At 39.5% G+C, this 18,030-nt stretch overlaps 1 protein-coding gene across 5 annotated transcripts in view; it reads right to left on the reverse strand.

The window, feature by feature from the left end:
* Positions 1-18,030, reverse strand: part of RASAL2 (RAS protein activator like 2) — a 151,263-nt gene that overhangs the window by 58,133 nt on the left and 75,100 nt on the right. Inside the window, exon 1 of one of the 5 annotated variants that reach the window (XM_030032548.2) lies at positions 8,126-8,222. The exons of the other annotated variants lie outside the window; for them this stretch is intronic. Within the exon in view, the coding sequence (XP_029888408.1) occupies positions 8,126-8,207 (82 nt within the window). The 5' untranslated portion in view covers positions 8,208-8,222. Of the gene's footprint in view, positions 1-8,125; positions 8,223-18,030 lie in introns of those variants that run through there. 5 annotated transcript variants of the gene reach the window in all.

Consider the following 18,030-nt stretch of genomic DNA (forward strand, 5'->3'; position numbering starts at 1 on the left):
TAGACCAAGGTTTTTGAGTAATGGTCAGTCACACTATCGCAGGAGCCTTTGCAGAGGTTGCTAGTTTTATCTGAAGATGTGCTCTTTTATACTGCCAGCCTCCTCCCCCGGCCTCTACAAAGGGAAACTTATTTTCTGCAGCACCTGTAAGTACTGCTCTCCCAAAGAGAGCTGTATTACATTGGATTTAAATGATTGCTTCTGCTGTTCTCACTGTAAATGTAATGAAAGCAAATGGGAGTGATATATTCACTTGCAACTGGGGACTAAAGTGAGCACCTTTTATTTTACATTGAATAGTAATGCGTAACGTAATAGGTTTGGCTTTCTCCACTTCTCACATACAGGAAATCACATCAAAGCTCCTTCAGTAATTTAACACAGTCTGTTAACTTTGCTGAGTCATGAATGAAAACAGGAGCCTGAATTCCCCACTATTTTCAACAACAGGTTCTGCAGGAGTAGCAGTTTAGGAAAAAGTTTAAGTTTAAACCAAATGGAGTTGCAAAGCTACAACAAGGAACATGCCTGTCTCTCCTTGCCTTCCCTCTTCCCCCGACATCCACCCAGCAGCAATTCAAGTTCTCTGCAAATAAAACACTGAGATTCCACTGGTAAAATGAGTTTCTTCCACTCTCGGACCATCACAGAAGTGTACCAAATGGGAAAGGGAAAATTTAAATATTCACAAGGTGCCTGCAATGAACTAAAAATAAAACTACTTTTCCCTCTCTTCTCCTTCTAAAAAAACAAGAGCAAATAAACAACATGCTCAGTCCCCAGGAAAAAGAAGACCTAGATATAGCAAAATTGTCGAGATATGTTAACTGGAAATCAAAAGCTAAAGCAACCTGCTGTGATGCCCGTAGAATGGTGTTTTTGCTGAGTTGTGTAAAAAAATCTATACTGTCACCACCAGGCAAAAAATGAGATGGTTCCCTCCCCTGCTCCACAAGTAATGCTAGAGGCTACTCTTGCATAATCTTCACCTGCTGTAAAAATCGATGCACCTCTCATCGGCTTAGTATTAAATTACAACTGCTTTCTGCATTGCTCACTCTCAGGGACCAACACTACAGATAAATCACATTGTTTCTATGGATAAACAATCTGAAACCCTTTTCATCTACTCTCAATTTCTGGGAAGAAAAGAAAATGAGGAAAAAAAAAAGAAAAAAAAAAAAGGATAGACAGATCTTTCCCCTTTCAACCTTAAAAAAATAATCCATCAAACAAATGAGTTGTAAACATCCCTGTGGGACACTTTTAATTTATCACCTCATATATTGGTGATATGCAGTAATATTTATGTAAATAAATATTTACGCAAATATTTACACACTACATAGAAATAGTCAGTTACAAATTAGCTGAGCCAATTACTCAGCAATGGCAGACGCCTCTGAAAAGGGAACTGCCCAAGGATACAATGAAGGTAGGTCTCTTTTTACATCTTCATATTGCGCCACTCTACTCTCTGCAACACCAAAGCTTGTTTTGTTGGCCAGAAGGCAGGTTTGAGTAAAACAAGTGCCACTTACTACTATGAGTAGTGGTGATGATTGACCTCCTTTGAAGGCAACCATCTTGGCCACAGCAGCGTAGCCCCAATGACCTCCAGTCAGGATGCGGCTCTCACTCGACCTGAATTTCCTATTGCTGGGTGCTCTGGCCACTTGAAATCTGAAACCTTGCTGTTGTGGGAATTTGTATTCTTCCGTGAAGAGCTTTTTCTTAGGGTGGGAGAAGTAGAGATGAAACAAACCTCCCAGCTTTGCAGGACAGTGCTTGCTACTCTATCTACATTTTTCTGAATCAGAAATGGATTGGAGAGGGGCAGGGTAAACTATCAGGAACAAAGAAACATCCTCAGGGGTTAGCGTGAAAAGAATGAAGTTACTGAACTTGCAAATAAGGTCATGGAAACAAAGATTACAGGGCTGTCCGTGATTTTGCAAAGGGCAGTGCAATGAAAGTACTGCACAGTTTCAGTGGAATTTGCATCAAGACTGCGGCACCTTCCAGACTGGGCATGTGTCCTCCCAGGACTGGCAAGAACATCTCCAGATCTGAGTTCCTGCTTATGGAATCCAGGAGGTGACTGTAAAGCAGTCCCCAGGACCTACCTGGAGATGCGAAAAAGGGGTAAGCACGCTGGCAAGCATAACTCCTGTCATTACTCATAAGGGGCTGGTACTGGTCTCTGTCACAGTGAACAACAGATCAGACCATCTACTCCAGGCTGGCAGGTTCCACACTTCTATAATAAAGTTCCTAAGCCTGGTCATGTTCTGCACACCAGCCTTTTATCAGTTGTGACTTTTAGCAGTTCATAATAGTCAATCAATCAAAAGTCACAGTCAATAATCAATCAAAGTCACAATTTTATCAGTTGTGACTTTTAGCGGTTCATAACAACACATGGCTTAGCAGTGACCAATTATCTGCTACCACACCCTTCGCTCTGATGTGCGAGAAAGATTTGGATTTGTGAAAGGCTACGTTTACCATCCACTGAAAATAAAAATTGTACTACTGACAAAAAATTAATTAATATTTCTTTCCCAGGACACAGATTCTGTTGAGGGGAAAAAAAAAAAAAATCCATCCTCAAATTCATTTTCCAGATATCTTTTCTTTGGTATCTTTGTGTGGTCTTTACTAGGAAGGGGGCAGACTGCTGGTGTATATTACCTACTGGTTAGGAAAATAAAAGAAAGATATTATAATTAGATTTCAGGGATTGGGACTTCCTTTTGTTTTGTCTGCACACATCCTGATACGATGGTACCTTGGTCTGCGACTAGAGGGGATAGAGAATATGATTCATAAAAAGAATCAGTTCATTCTGCCTCTCAAGTCTAGCTTAATTACAGGCATTTGCAAAATACAAACCCAGTTCAATATGACCAATTACCTATCCAGAACCAAGCGTTCCCAAAGACTGCCTCTCAGGTGCCCTTGTATTAAAATATCCCCAGCTGAAACAAAACCAAACCCCACCCAAATGTTTTCACCCCCTTTATATAGCTGCCTTGGCACTCCCCATGAGAAAATGGTAATTGCTGCTGGTCAGAGCATTAGCTGAACAATCAAACAATCCTGCAATTAGCCTCTTGTCTGAAGGAAGGATCAATAAGCTACACATACTATACCCCATTTTTTTGAACAAAATTTGTCACTGTTTTAAATGTTGTAGCACTCATGCAGCAATAGTAACCACAGTGGACAAACAATCTAAATATTTACCTTTTAGCTATGCAATTTTAGGAATTCATCTGCCTGGACAGGTTATTGCACATTTCAAATATGGTAATGCCTAGAGGCCTCTTACCAAAATGCAGCATGGCTAGACTAAGTACCGAATAGGCACCATTTCTGCCCCAAAGAGTTTACAGTCTTAACTTGAAACAAGGCTCTATTAGAGAGAGTCTAAGAGAGACTCTACACAGGAGTCAGGAGGGAAGAAGTACGTTAAGAAAATAACCCTTCATGGGCCTCTGTGTGATTATTTATTCTTAAAATAAACTTATAGTAAAGTAATTATCCCCAGATAAATAACCAAATTCTAGGGGGGTGAAAATAAAAGAGTATCTTGAAGAAAGAGTTGGGAAAAAAAAATCTTAGTTATCTAACATTTGTAAGAACAGGAAAGACAAGTGTTTCTCTCAAAGAGGACAGACAGAAGAGACCCTACTGGGGATGTAGCAATGGACTAGAAAGGACTAAAGGATTTCAAGGCCTCCTTCAGCACTATTTTCTACTCTGTCAAAAGGCCAATTACTCTTACGGATTAACTACAAAAGAAATACAGAATAAAAACCTGCAGCACTTGACTTTTTGCAACTTAGTATTTCTTTTACAAACACACTTAAAGAAATAATAGGCTCAAATCTAAGCTTGGAATAGTTGGAGCACTTATGGGTTTGCCATTGGCAGCTAGTTTTTTGAAGATGTTATTCATAGATGTAACTACCAGTTGAGTGGTTTACTACAGAGACAAACAGAGATTCAAGATTTGTTTCACAGACAACAGGAACTACAGAGCTTGTTTCTTAGTTTACAAAGACAGTACACTAAAACTTCTAGCTTGTAGGGCTTGAAAACAAACCACAACAGAGATACTGCCATTCTACTCTGCTACATTTTTATTAACTATTTTCATTGTGAGTTGCTGGCCACCTACCACAGTGCATAAATAATGAAGGTGCTTGTTTCACCGTGATGGTTTGGTCTCCTCCTATATGCATATATTAAAAAAAATAAAATTAAACCCCAACATACATATATATGTAATTTAAAAAAATGTTTTATATGCATGAATGAATGTTCATCAAGTGGGAATACTCAGATGGGCTGCTAATTCAAGTACTTTCATTCCAAATAAACTACTGTGTTGAGCCTATTGAAAAGGGAGTATCTAATCCACTTTTAGAGCCTTTTAAAAATAAATAAGCATTTCAACAAGTACAAAAATTCAACATGCTCCAAGGCAGTTTATGATGTATCAGTACAGCATATACATTCAGTAACATTATGGCACTCACAACTTAGTTAAGACAGAAGAGACTATTTTTGTCTCATTATCTCTTTAGGGTTGTTTCAGAGTGCTCACGTGACAGCACTAATGAGAAAGAGATCTCTTTGGGTGCAGTCAGTATTTACTCATGGTTTCTTCTACCTTGGTGAAAATACACACCAGCTGACAAAATTAGCGACAGTAATAAAAAGCAGAAAGGTAGAAAGTGTTAGGAGATATGTAAGAAGGAACAACAAGAAATGTCTGAACAGCATCTTTCAGATGAGTATTTCCTAATGAAATAGGAAGCCACGTATAAAAATAAATAGAAATGTTAATGTTTTTTCTTGGAGTAAGCATTCTCTCTCATTTTACTCACTTGGGGAGAATTCAGACATGGGCCCAATTCACAGACAGTCATAAAAATTGAATTAAATGCCTATGTAAGAAGCTTAGGGTAAAAGCAAACTCAAAAAACCTGATCTAAGTCCTGAAGTCCAAGTTCGTGTTCTGACTAAAATACATTATGCAAATTCTAGAAGGTATAACTTAAAAGGAGAAAATTGAAATTTGCAGTGATAGCTTTTCCACATTTATCAAGACAACTAGACAGGGGGGGAAAAGCCACAAGAAGATACACATCAGAGAGAATGCAACCAAGTCACAGTGTACTGAAGTGCACAAAAGCTACCAAGCCTGGAAAGGGAAATACAAAGGAAATTCTGCAAAGCTCACTGGCTACAGAACTCCATCATCAAACAACTGCTAGATACCAATTATGATCAAAACCTCTCCCAGTCCATTAGCAGGGATTTTAAAAGAAGATACTGTGCTTTAGTACGGATTGAGTCAATCAGCCAAGTCTTGCAAGATGATCCAGGTAAATATCAAAGATTTTTAATTTACAGATAGGTAATTCTGTTGGTGTTAGGCACTTGCGTTGTGCTGGCATATAAAAAAAGTGTAATTGAATCAGTGGCCAGTTCAGAAGGTGCATAAATGACAGTTTAAGTCACTTAAAAGACATTTAAGTCATTGATTCCTAAAGGACTTTACAGTCTGAAGGACAAGACCTAACATGCAAAGCAGATGAATACACAGAGGAGGCTGGACGAAAGGGCAAGAATATCATAGGAGAGAATAATTTTTGGCTTTCAAGTACTGACTCTCACAATTTCTTTTTTGCAGAATGTTCTGAGGAAACTGTATGTGGCATTTAGTGAGTACAACATCAGCTGTTACTAGACTGATGCATTCGCTTTGAGGTGGAGGAATGAATTCTCCAGCTCTGCAAATGTGAATCAGAAATGAAACAGATGCACGTCCCTAAACTGTTCAACATATCCTCTACATGATGTGCGTGGCCATACAAAATTTGGAATAGTTGCCCCTTTTTAACCTCCTCATGCATCAGCTTCTAAAGCCTCTTTTAACGGTTGACTCCACGCACAGCAATACAAATTGCCTGGACAACTGTGCCAACACAAAAGCAGACACAAGGAGCTACTGCACATGACCTGGAGATGCTGATGTCCTCGTTAGTTCCTAATGATCTTGGACTGCCCCTGCTAATTCAAATTACCTTGTGTTTGCTGCAGAGAGATTGCACACAGACAATTAACGCAGATCAGCTGATGCATGGTAACTTGTTCCCGCAATGTAATTTGTTTAGAGGCTTATGACTTAGACACACATTAGTATGATATCAATATTTATTATCCTCATTATTAAACAACAGCCTTAAGCCATGGCTTTCAAAACTGATCTTTTTACTCTCTGCAAAAGGGCTGCGAATCAAACCATTCTCTAAAAAGCGATCCTTTGCTCTGGTTATTGGGATATTCCCACAAGTGACCGGCTCTTGGGTGCACCAAAGATCGACAGCTCTTCCCTCCTCCTCTCAATGGGCCAGAAGGCTGCTCTAAGCTTCAGTACCTCTTGCTCACTATGGCAGGATTTTTGCCCTAAGCATTACGAATTATTGTTATGGTCACACAAAAAGAAAAAATCCCAAGGTACTGTAGACATTCGAGGGATGTCACTGAATCTGAAATATGACCCCAGAGTTAAGACACCATTTGGGAATTGGTATCTCTTTAAGATAAAAGAAAAAAGATAATTTAAGTAAAAATATGTACTTGGAGGCAAAACCTGCTACCTTAAATAGCTCAGCTTTGTGACACCCTTCAGACTCCAGTCTGAATAAATAATTCCTGGTGTTTCTGGGGTAAGATTTGGGAGACATCTTGAGGATCTCTTGGCTTGGAACAAAATGTGTATGCAGGCATATGTGTAATTGGGGTAAAATCTCAGCCTCTTGAAGAGCAGCCCCAGTGCCCAGCCCATGCATACTCCTGTCCTTGTTCACGTCTGGTGTGATATTCCCAAAGAAGGCCAGAGCACATAGTGATGAAGTGCGAGCAAATCAAAATAGACTCTGTGGGAGACCCTTACTTTCCTCCCACATTCTGTACTGTTCTGGACCTGCTAAGTAAGAGAACTGCTTACCACAGAGAGACTAGTGTAAACTGTATCTACCGAAAAGAGCACAGCCACACCAGGTACCTGCCTGTGGTCTGGATGGAGGACAACAAAATTGGGGAAAAAATAGTATCTGGATTGGCTGTCACCTACTTGACTGACAAAGATCCACAATGGTGACTATTGTACCTTGCGGGGGGGGATATTATAGCAGATATTACAACAAACATTATTTTAAATAGTCCATGGAAAGGAAAAGGGGCATACATATCAAGCAGCCCGTCTGAGCAACTCAGTACCTAGAAATTATCAAAATAGGAAGAAAACAGACTGCATCCTGAGAACAACAGAAACCATTAAGGAGAGAGATGGAATGATTTGTGGAGATGGGATTAAAAGAACAAAACCAAATAACAACAGTTTGAGATAGCAACAGCTCAAAGGGAAAGACAAAACAATAATCAATTTCTATGTCTGAATTCCGTTTAAAATATTTTCAACCTTACTGGTATTTATGCTGGCCTATAAATAAAAGAATAGTTTCAATTTTCTACCTGAATGCCATTAAACTACTGTGTAGGTATTCAAAAACAGAGCACAGGACTGTTTGATTGTGCTTCCTAGATTTAATTTCTAGGCTAGAGAAATATCTGATCCCACAGCTGAAATTTTTATTCTAAATGCATCTAAACCTTTTTTTTTAAGAAGAAAAACTTTCAGCAGTCTCCTCTGATTCACCTTACTCCCATCACAGAGTTGAGAAGTTAAGTTGTAGGCAAGCTGACAAAAATGAGTGGAAGCAGACTGAACACAGTGATCAGCTGGTCAAATGGCACAGAGAAGAAAAACAGACCAGTAAGTAACATTGTTTAGTCCAGAAACCATTTTCTGAGTGGCACATGCCCATTTATGACTTGACCTTTGCCCAACGTGTTTGCAACTATTTCAAACAGATTGTAACCAAGTTTAATTAACAATTGCATACCACTTAAAAGCTTTTAAACAGAAATAAGGTCAGGTAACTGAAGGACTGAAGAAATTAAGCACCAGTGAAAGTAGTAAAGGCTTCCCAGTAAAGTGCTAAAAAAAAAAAAGTAAAAAAATACAGTTAGTACCCTACCGTACCAAGAAACGAGAGAAGGCTTTTCTCATCTTCTGTGCTGCTATCCAGCCATTCGGCCACATCACCAGGAGAAAGAAGACTCATTCTCCAGCCAGAAAACTTTTCCATACAGAAAACAATAAGTGAACGAAGCAGGGTAGGAAGGGTGGGGAGGAGCTGATGGTCTTGGGATTCCAGTACTCCAGTTATTGTCTACACTGACAACATGAGAGCGTGATCCTGCCCTGTTCTCTCAACCCTACATCTGACAGCCCGTACTGACAAAGCAGGCATGGGTGGGAGCAGTAAGTGGGATCTGTACTTGTTGTCCCTTTGTGTCAGGTTTCAGTCCAAGCAGGAACAGAAAGAAGGCAAAAAAGGGAACCAGGGGAAACCGAGGTTTTAAAATCCAAAAGAGATAGCAGGTTATGACAGAATCGGTTTAAATAAAAAGATGAAATAGGTCTCAGTGCTGAAGAAGCTCAAATAAGTCGGCACAATAGCTCATCAGCTAAGTGTAGTATATCCCTATCATTCCTTATAGTGTTGGCTTTGTTTGAAGGCTCAGGTATTATGCTTTATGCTAAAAGTAAAAACAGCAAGCTTAGAGGCAATTTAAGTACCCTCCCCATTACTGAAGAGCCTGCATTCCCCTGTTTACAAGCCCGTTCCTGCTCCAGCTATTATAACAGCATCCCAGCCTTTCTTACAATGATTTTGTTCATGCAATGGCAGGTTGATCAATCTGTGAATAGGAAGCTCCCACCCCTCCCTCTCCCCTCCTCCTGCATGGCGGCGGCATTGATCGGCAATAATGGAATCTGCTTCTGACTGCCAACAGCAGCATTAGAGAGAGGGGAACTGCTCCTCTTCATCAGCGCGAAGCAGCAGTCACAGCCCTGCTGGGCTTCAGCCTCGACTGCAACAGGGCAAATGAGGAAGAGGTAAGGAGAGAGCAGTGTTCTTGGGGGTTCAAAGAAGTCATCAGCACTAACGGTCAGTTATTTATTTAACAACAACAACAACAAAAAGATAAATGGGAAATAATTCTGCTCTGTCTAGAAAGCGAGCTTGCTCCGCACAGCTTTGCAATGAAGACTTGTCATTGTGACTTTATGAAGGGTCACATTTAATTGTACAGGATTTATAGCATATGATTTATTCTACACAAAAGAGCATTTTACAGGTTTACACATGCACGAGCAGAGACGAATCCCGGTAAGTGAGGGACTCCTGGGCCCCACAAATCAAAATTGCCTTTGTCCTCAGGGGATGGAGCTGATGCTCTGATCAAACTGCACTCTTTAAAGAGACAGCCGCCTTTTGTTCACCATTTTCTGAACCTGTCTTTATTTTAAATAATTTATACAGTTGCCAATCCCTATTACAAACTAGGACACTTGCTGACTAAAACCCAAGCCAAAACAGCAACAACGAAAAGCCATTAGATCAGCAAAGCGAAGAATTAGGTACCAACCAACAAATGAAGAAAAAAGGAGCTATCAAGTCCCAGCAGGGAAGAAAATTCCAATTACTAAGACAAACTGTAGCAAGTATTGTTTGCGCAGGACAGATATTTTCATAAAACACCTGCCAAGCAGGGCAGATGCTATACAGAATTCACAATTAATGAGGGAACATGGGACAGACAGTTCAGGAGAGAGGTACCACAGCAGCGTGGAAGACGTAGCCGAGCAGTCCTCCTGTTCATACTGAAAAAGCACATGCCTCCACACCCAATATGAACAGAGATGAAAAACCAGAAACATTTCCTACGTAATATAAAATCCAATGATAGAAAGACATCAGAGACATTTCCCAAATATGCAAAAAATGAGCTTTTCCAAGAAATTTTACTGTGTGTGTGGGAGGATCACATTTTGTCCAACTCCTACAAGTAGGATCTTCTTTGAGGTAAGACTGTGCAAACTGATGACATAAATCTGCTTGCAATAAGAATGGAATTTAAAAAAATTTAGAGAAAGGATTAGATAGCTATTTTCTTCTATCTGGTTGGTCAATATGAAAAGAAAATTTCACCTCCTTCCTTTTAGTGTTCTGTGAAACAAATACTGTGCCCACAACCACCTGACTGTCCATCCATTAAAAACTGGTTTAATTTGCAATATTAATGATCAACTCCATAAATAATAGGCTCTAGAGAAAACAAAGTTAAGAGTATTGATTTCTCATGAATGCTTACCAATTTTGCATCGTTTCTAGGAGTAGAGATTGTGTACAGATCCTGTTTTCCTCCCTAGCTGCCTCATCTTGTATCATAATTTAAGCATTATTCATCCCTTTCAATGTTTTATAATCTTCATGGTAACAGGGAAAGTATATTAAATATCACATATGAAACTGGCTTATTGTAGTATTTTAAAATATGGAAACGTTAAAAACTTTGTGAAAAATGGAGGCAGTACTGGCAAAGACTTCAGTCAGGAGGATGTAACTAGGAACTGAAAGGGCATTAAAGTTTTTCATATGCAGACCTGTCCTGTGCATTAACATTCCTGGGGCAACACACAGAGTGTGGGGGGGAAAAACCTGCATAAATACTTCCCTACCATTTTGTGTGGTTTAACAGGTCACAATATCATGCAGGAAGCCTGTCTGCAATGGACTGTCAGAAGGTGGAGATAAGCATCAGAAAAAAAAGCATGAATTGAAAAGTCCTCGTAAGAAAGTCATGAACGCACCCTCATTAGAAATCCAGGAAATTTAAAGTGATAGATAGATGTAGAACAACCACTGACATTTAGAAACACCAAATCCATCAAATTTAAAAGTAGAAATAATGATTACAATCATCTAACCTGACTTGAAACACCTTCAGAACATCACCCAGTGACTCTTGTCCATTCATTATTTCTAGTTGAACAAAGACACGTCTTCCAGAAAAAAGGACATCCAACTGTAAACAGACACTGCAAAGACGTAAAGAGCCAGTCTGTTCCCTTGGTAAGCTGTTCCAACGGTTAACTCCACTCCTTTGGCAATTGCAATCCTTAGCAATTTGCTCCTTAGTTCCAAGAATGAATTTATCCAGCCTTATCTCCCAACCACTGGGCACTGGTTGACATTTGTATGCTTTGATACTCTCCATTATCAAACTCTGGTATCAGAAATGTCCTCGCTGTTTACATCCTTTGAATACCTAGTTTCAAACAATCACTTCAAAAACATCTTGGAACTCTTCTGTAACATGATTTTAATTTTTAAACCTTTTGCTGTGCAAGAAAACCAGAGACTAAACTTGCTCCACAACTGCAGGAGGGATGTAGTGCCAGTCTCGCACTAAAGCTTGCCACAGGCAGAAGAAACACTGTGAACAGCTTCTTAAATTTGTCTTTCTCCATCTTAAAGCAGGTCTTGTGCTCTAGAGCTTACCAAAAGCTTTCAAAAAGCCTTGTCCAAATTTTCCAGGACAGCCATGTTTTGAGATAAACTGCAAATAAGCAGGAGAGGAACATTCAAAACATGACTAACTTATTTTCATGCTGTGAGACCTACCTACATTGGAAAAAAGTTTGTTGAACCAATGCAAATACAGATACGAATTGCTCTGTTGACCAGAGTGGAAGTATGCAAAATGTGAAAATATCCTATACTGGAAAGATATAGACAGGTAGGAGAGATCAGCAAAGTAGTAATAAAAAAACCCCCCAAACCAGGAGTAAGAAGCAGCTAATCTCTCCAATATTAGCACTGGTAGCCACACAGAATAGCAGGTGAAAACATGAGAAAACTCCTTCAAAGTACTGGGGTTCATCTCCCTCACCCCAGAGTTCCAAAAGCAGACAAGTCCACATGGCTGAAAATTAAACCAAGCCCTTATGTTTTGGAACCTCTTATATAAACTAATCGTTTAAAACTTGTATCATCCCCAACTGGTAATTCTTTGCATTACCATCAGTGAACGAGCTTCTGCTCCTTTCTGCAGTTGTCAGAAATGTCACCCTCCTACAGTAAAGATTTTGAAACCTATGAAGCTAAGCAGCTTTGCCATCCCATGGATTTAAAAATTAGCATTCTTGATAACTGAAACTACACAGAAGCATGAGTGCTCTGATTTTTCTACAGGAATTTTAGTAAATGATAATTCATAATATATGCAAATAATAGAGCACAGATGCCTTCTGATGCAGATGCTTTGTAAGCACAAAGTCACGGTAGTATTATAAATCATAACGTATTAATGTTCTCTGCATGAGGCATTTACAAGAAGAGGAAAAATGGATCTTTCTTGCACTAGGGACAGACTCTGATGGACTGATTGATGGATATTGCTATAGTCAGTAGATGATGTCTTCACAGCAATATACATCAGACATTGTACACCCAAGTCATTCTTATTAAAATGTTTTACAGTTAATTTAGGAGTGAATAAAGACAGGATATTTGCACACTTGAAAAATTAAATGCTCCCTTCAGAACAGGGGCACAATGGGCAGGAAGAGGGCAAATTTTTTTACAAAAAGCAGGCAGGGAGAGACATATAAAATAGCTTGCTGAGGTTGCAGCACTAGTTAATCCACAAGAAACAATAAACATCCACTTCTCTAACTCCGGGATCAATGTCATATGTACCAGACAAAACTACTCACCTCTATACCTGTCCATTAGGAAATAAGAAAAATTATCTGAGTCATTTTGCCCCAGAAAGATGCAAAGCACTAATAACTTTCCAATCCTATTCAATGCCATAGCACAGAACAAGCAAGCTAGCTTGAAAATAAGTTTCCCAGACATCTAAAAATGTCAATTCTGTATGCAAAAGGCTCTGTTTCCTGCATTAAATAATTTTAAATGCCTATCTAGAATGAAAGTAATTTTGCTTTGAGAAGCGGTATTACAATATAACAGCCTTCTAACCATGCTATAATCTAGTTCAAGACCATCCGGATGGACAAGGCTGAGTAACTCATTGTGTATTATGGAATCATGGTGGAAGGATTCACAATCCTTTTGTGACGTGGATAACTTTTTGGCTTAAGCTTCATAAGCAAAACCAGCATGTAATACCATGACACAATCCTACGAACAAGCTACGAGCAGCAGAACAGAATCATTCTGTGGCAATGTAAATCAATAACAGATTTACGTCAGACATGAGAAGATGTGGATAGCCCTGTTGGAGCACAGCAAAGTACACAGAAAGCCCTTTTTATCAGAAAAACGCCTGATGGACACTCAGGTCTCTCTTTAAGCCAGGCTATTCTGTTGTGGAAAGAGAAACAGCGCTGATGAAGTACGAGCCCACACATACACAATATCGTCCAGTATTTTATCCTTTCAGATTGCTTAATAAAGTGATTTTAGCTCAGTCAGTGATCTTTAGCACTCACTCTCAACAGCTCTCATCCAGCTGAAGATGACAACCTCTACATGCCACAGCACTGATGCAATATTATCTTTTACCAGGGTAATAGCTCCCCTTACTTCCCAGAGTGAACACCACCAGCCTTCCAAACCCAGCTGAGATCAGAGACGTTAACCTAGTGGTTACTCAGGAGGGAGGCAAAGCAAAGAATTTCCTAAATAACAATTGCTGGAGCAGTGAGGAATCCAGGGGCAGTGAAAGCTGTGCTTGCTGACAGCCTGTAAAGACAAATAGGGACAGAAAGGCTCAAAATGAAGGTGAGAAAAACAACAAACCTTGAAGTTCTCTAGTATATACTAATACAAGCAAGAGCTCCCTCGTACAAGCAACATTTTAAATAAAGTCAGGAAGCTACTTCCACACTTAGTTTTGACAGGGCATTGGAGACAAACAGGTCAGCATCTGAAATGAAAATTTAAACTAAACCCAAATGGGCTAGTCTTTATAAAGCTCTTCCATGCCCACTGAGCCTCCCTAGCAAAATCATCTGGCCTCTTGGCTGGCTATTCATACTTCACCTTTTTGGAAACTGAGCAGCAAGTCCCTAACACAAACACTTCAAGAATGGCTAAATACATAAGCCTAGTCATGGGCCTCTCAGACAAAATTCACTTAAGTCAGTTTACTTGGACACAAAGAACACCACCAGCACAAAAAGTTGGCTTATAATTCCCTTGCGACATAAAGATACATCTAACTGCCTATATGAATCTAATCAATGCTTCAAAATCTTCTCCATAATAGCAAGCTATGTCTTAAGAGACCTCCCATTACATTGTGTTTCCTTGGTGCATATGAACTATTTTGAGTATAGACAATATCTTAGAATTATAGACATGCTTTTCAGGTTGAAGGAAAAAAGCTGTCAGAAGCCTATGAAGCTACTTGCTAAGGAGCTGAATTTTAAACTACTTTTAAAACACATCTTCAATTTTTCCATAATACTTTCCTCTTCCACATTCTAACACAACATAAACAACATAAAGCTTTCTTTACGAAGGATGTCTGCCCCAGTTCCCTCTCTAGATCCCAGTACTGTGTTTTCCTGGCAAAACTGATGCAAGACTGTAATGCTGCAGGGGTTGGAGGTGAATCCTTCATGCTGCTGACTGCACCTGCCCACAAAATTAAGTTTTGCTGAGTCTAAGACTATACATCCCTATACTTTTTTCCTCCAGGATGTATTATTAAAGAGATGCTTGAGGAGAGCAGGAAGACTGGGAGTCAAACCATCAGCTGAAGATCAACAGAGTGATCAAGACATGTGCCTGCACCCACACCACAGAGAATGTCCAGCATAGTATAAAGAAAGAAACTTGGTTCTATCTAGAGGCCGAGGAGGTAAGCACAGAAGGAACTATCACGCTGCTCATGTACAGCAAGAAAGATGCAGCCTTAAAAGATCTTTAAAAAATTAATGTAACTGAAGAATATGCAAATTACTGTGATTTTGGTTCTTAGGCACGTTAATCCTAAGTAAGCCAGTTCCAAAAATCAGAAGAACTAGCAATAGGAATGTTTTACTACTATAGGTCAAACCGTCCTGTTGCTGTTGTCCACTTTCCCATGGAAAAACACTTTGCCAACATTACAAAACAGTGACCTAACCAGAAGCACTAAGAGCTCTGACACAAGTATTTCTGCTGGAGAGAACTGCTGGATTTTCAGTACTTCACTGATGAAGCAACCGTGTGGGTTTTTTTTCCCACTCCCACACCAACTTAGTTCCATTTTTGTACTTAATCCAACTTCAGGTATCCTCAGCATAGCCAAGGGATTCAGCTAAGTTATGCTGCTAGCAGTATGGTAGTTTGTAAGTATCTATTAATGACTACTCTAAAAACATTAAGCTAATTTAATTCCAAATTAGGGCCAAGACATTATTTACAGAGTCATCTACTCTGGAGTGCTTTTCCAAACTGAGAGCCATATGCCTCATGTAAACAGACATCTTGTCTTAAAGTATGAATACATCCAGCTATATATTTCATGAGCAGTATGTAAAGTCTACTTAATTTCTGATGCTGGTATTCATGCAATGAGTTTTTTCCCCAAGAATGTGTTCATGAAGAATACCTTCTATACTCCTTCCCTCTGACCAAAAACATTGGGTGTTCAAAACAAAGAGCAGACTAAAAATGTCCTGAAAACATGGAGCTGTAAAAACAAAACAAACCCCACGCTTTCCCAGATTTGCCAAGCACAAAGATTGATAGGGAAGCCCTTGCTCAGTAACACTGTGAGAGTGACACCTTGAAATGAATTGAGTCTCAAGCTCTTCAATTTAAAAGAGGATTTCGGAGCTAGCATCTTTGCTAGAAATGTTATGTTAGTTCTAAAGTTATTTAGCATTAGAAATGTTACTTTAATGCTAAGACTGAAAGAAAAATTAAGAATCCCCGAGAGGTGCCAACCTTCAAGAATGGATGAAGAACATGAAAAAAATCAACATTAAGGGTCTGATCCCCTGCCCACTAAGCCCAGTTACATCACCTGCTTCACACATCTGAATATCCAGCCCAGAAATTCAAGAGCTCTTCCATCTTTTAAAGTAGTATGAAAGAGGAATGGCGAGTGATTTTTTTAACTTTGATGCTGTGAGGACTGAAATTGCAAGTGTCTCAAGTGATATCAGCATCACACTGTTTTTCTCAACATGAATTTCCAAGAAATGCAAACTTCAGATATAAGTACAGCTTAAACATGACTAAAACAAAAGTTAAGAAGAAAGAACACTCTTTTTGTAGAGCTACTGGAAGGAAAACAGCAAAAACCAAATACACATATCTGCTGACAAAAAAAAAAGGGAAAAAAAAAAAAAAAAAGGAGGACAGCTTCCTTCCTTCTATCCCCCAGACCTACATCACCTAGTAGTAGTCCTAGAAAAATAAAGCTTTCCAAGCAAGGAAGCTTTGCTGGCTGCACTTCCAAGTCTCCCAGGTATTAAGAAGAAAAATGTAACTGCCCAGAAACCACACTTCAGGCAGACAGTAAACTGAAGCACCCGCTCCTCCCTGCCATGTCTCTAAAGGCAGAAGTCTTGCTTAAGCAGTTCAGGTGCAGCACCACTGCTATTTTACAGATGATCTTACAGGTCCTTCATATTTTATCTGTTCTAAATCATTAGAAAGGAGCATTATTAGACAGACAGACAAGGAGAAGCACTTAACATATGATGGATTTATCAGAAATTATATTGGAACACCATGGAAAAAGTATCTTTTAAATAGTTCTTCCCAATGCTTGTAATGTAACTGATAGGGACGGGTACAGTACAAAGGGTCGGCAATCTGACAGGTTATTACTATCCTTGAGGACTCAACTGCTCAATCCTTTGCACTTCAAGAAGCTGACATGCTACGAATTCTCAGAAAGAGAAAACAAGCAGGTTTTTGGGGAAAGTGGACACCTTGCACTAAGCTGTCCTCCAAGTTGCTATTGGGACAGCAAAGCACTTCCCCATGAATGCTGCAGTCAGGCATGGAAAAGGAAAACAATTTTTCTTGCTCACCCTGCAGGCCACATAGTTTGTACAACTCATGTCTTCACAAGTGCTGAATTTTGCCCAATTTCAGAAAAAAATACAAGTGAAACTAATTGATTAAGGCAGTTTTGTTGGACTACTACCATCACTCATGTTGGTCTCTCCTATTACTTTCTGACCTACTGTTTTTCCTTGGGCATATACGCTCAGCTGGAGCAGGGAAACAGCCAGGAATGATTTTTCTTATTTAGATAAAATTATTGGGATGACATCTCCAACAAGCAAACAAACGAAAGAACAACTTAGTGAGGGCTGGGGTTTGGGTGGCGGTTGGTTTGTTCGGGTGTTTTTGCCTTCTGTGACTAGACATGATCACACAGATAATAGAGAACTACAATTTTGAGAAAAACTGTTTCAGATGAGAGAGAACTAAATGTTTTATCATTCAGTCTGCAGCATTCTGGTGTCATCAGAATGCGTAAGACCCACACAGATGGCTTCAAAGTATTTTGGGAAGCGATTCAACATGATCAATATATGATATTTTACTGACCATATGACTTCTTAAGCTTCTGGTCAGATCATGTAGGAATTGCCACACCATCCCATCGACTTAAACATTATTTACCCTCTTCCTACAAGGTTTAGTACAAGGTAACAGCTTTATGTAGCACTCCCACAACGAGTTCAACTTGCTTGTTTTCAGCACAAATTAAATACCAGCGATTCTTGCAGAGCAGGGTTGAGGGTGCTGTGCCAATAGGGAGCTTTACTCCACCCTGAGGTCACTGCTTGCTCCCTTTATATGTCAAGAAACCGCAGCTTTGCTGACATCATTAGGTGGGAGTTCAACTCTTCTTGTCTGGCACAGACGAAAAAAAAAAAGAGACTAATTCACAATAACCTGCACTTCTAACACCAGAGACAGAAAACCACCAACAAAAAATTCTTAGTGTCTAGTAGCCTGAAAGCGTGCAGCTTGTACTTACCAGGTATGCAGCAGAAAAGCAGGAGCATTCTGGAGAATGAGTGGTTGTGACCAGCAATATGATTTCCTA

Source organism: Aquila chrysaetos, chromosome 12 (genome assembly GCF_900496995.4).
Source record: "Aquila chrysaetos chrysaetos chromosome 12, bAquChr1.4, whole genome shotgun sequence".
Classification (NCBI taxonomy): domain Eukaryota; kingdom Metazoa; phylum Chordata; class Aves; order Accipitriformes; family Accipitridae; genus Aquila; species Aquila chrysaetos.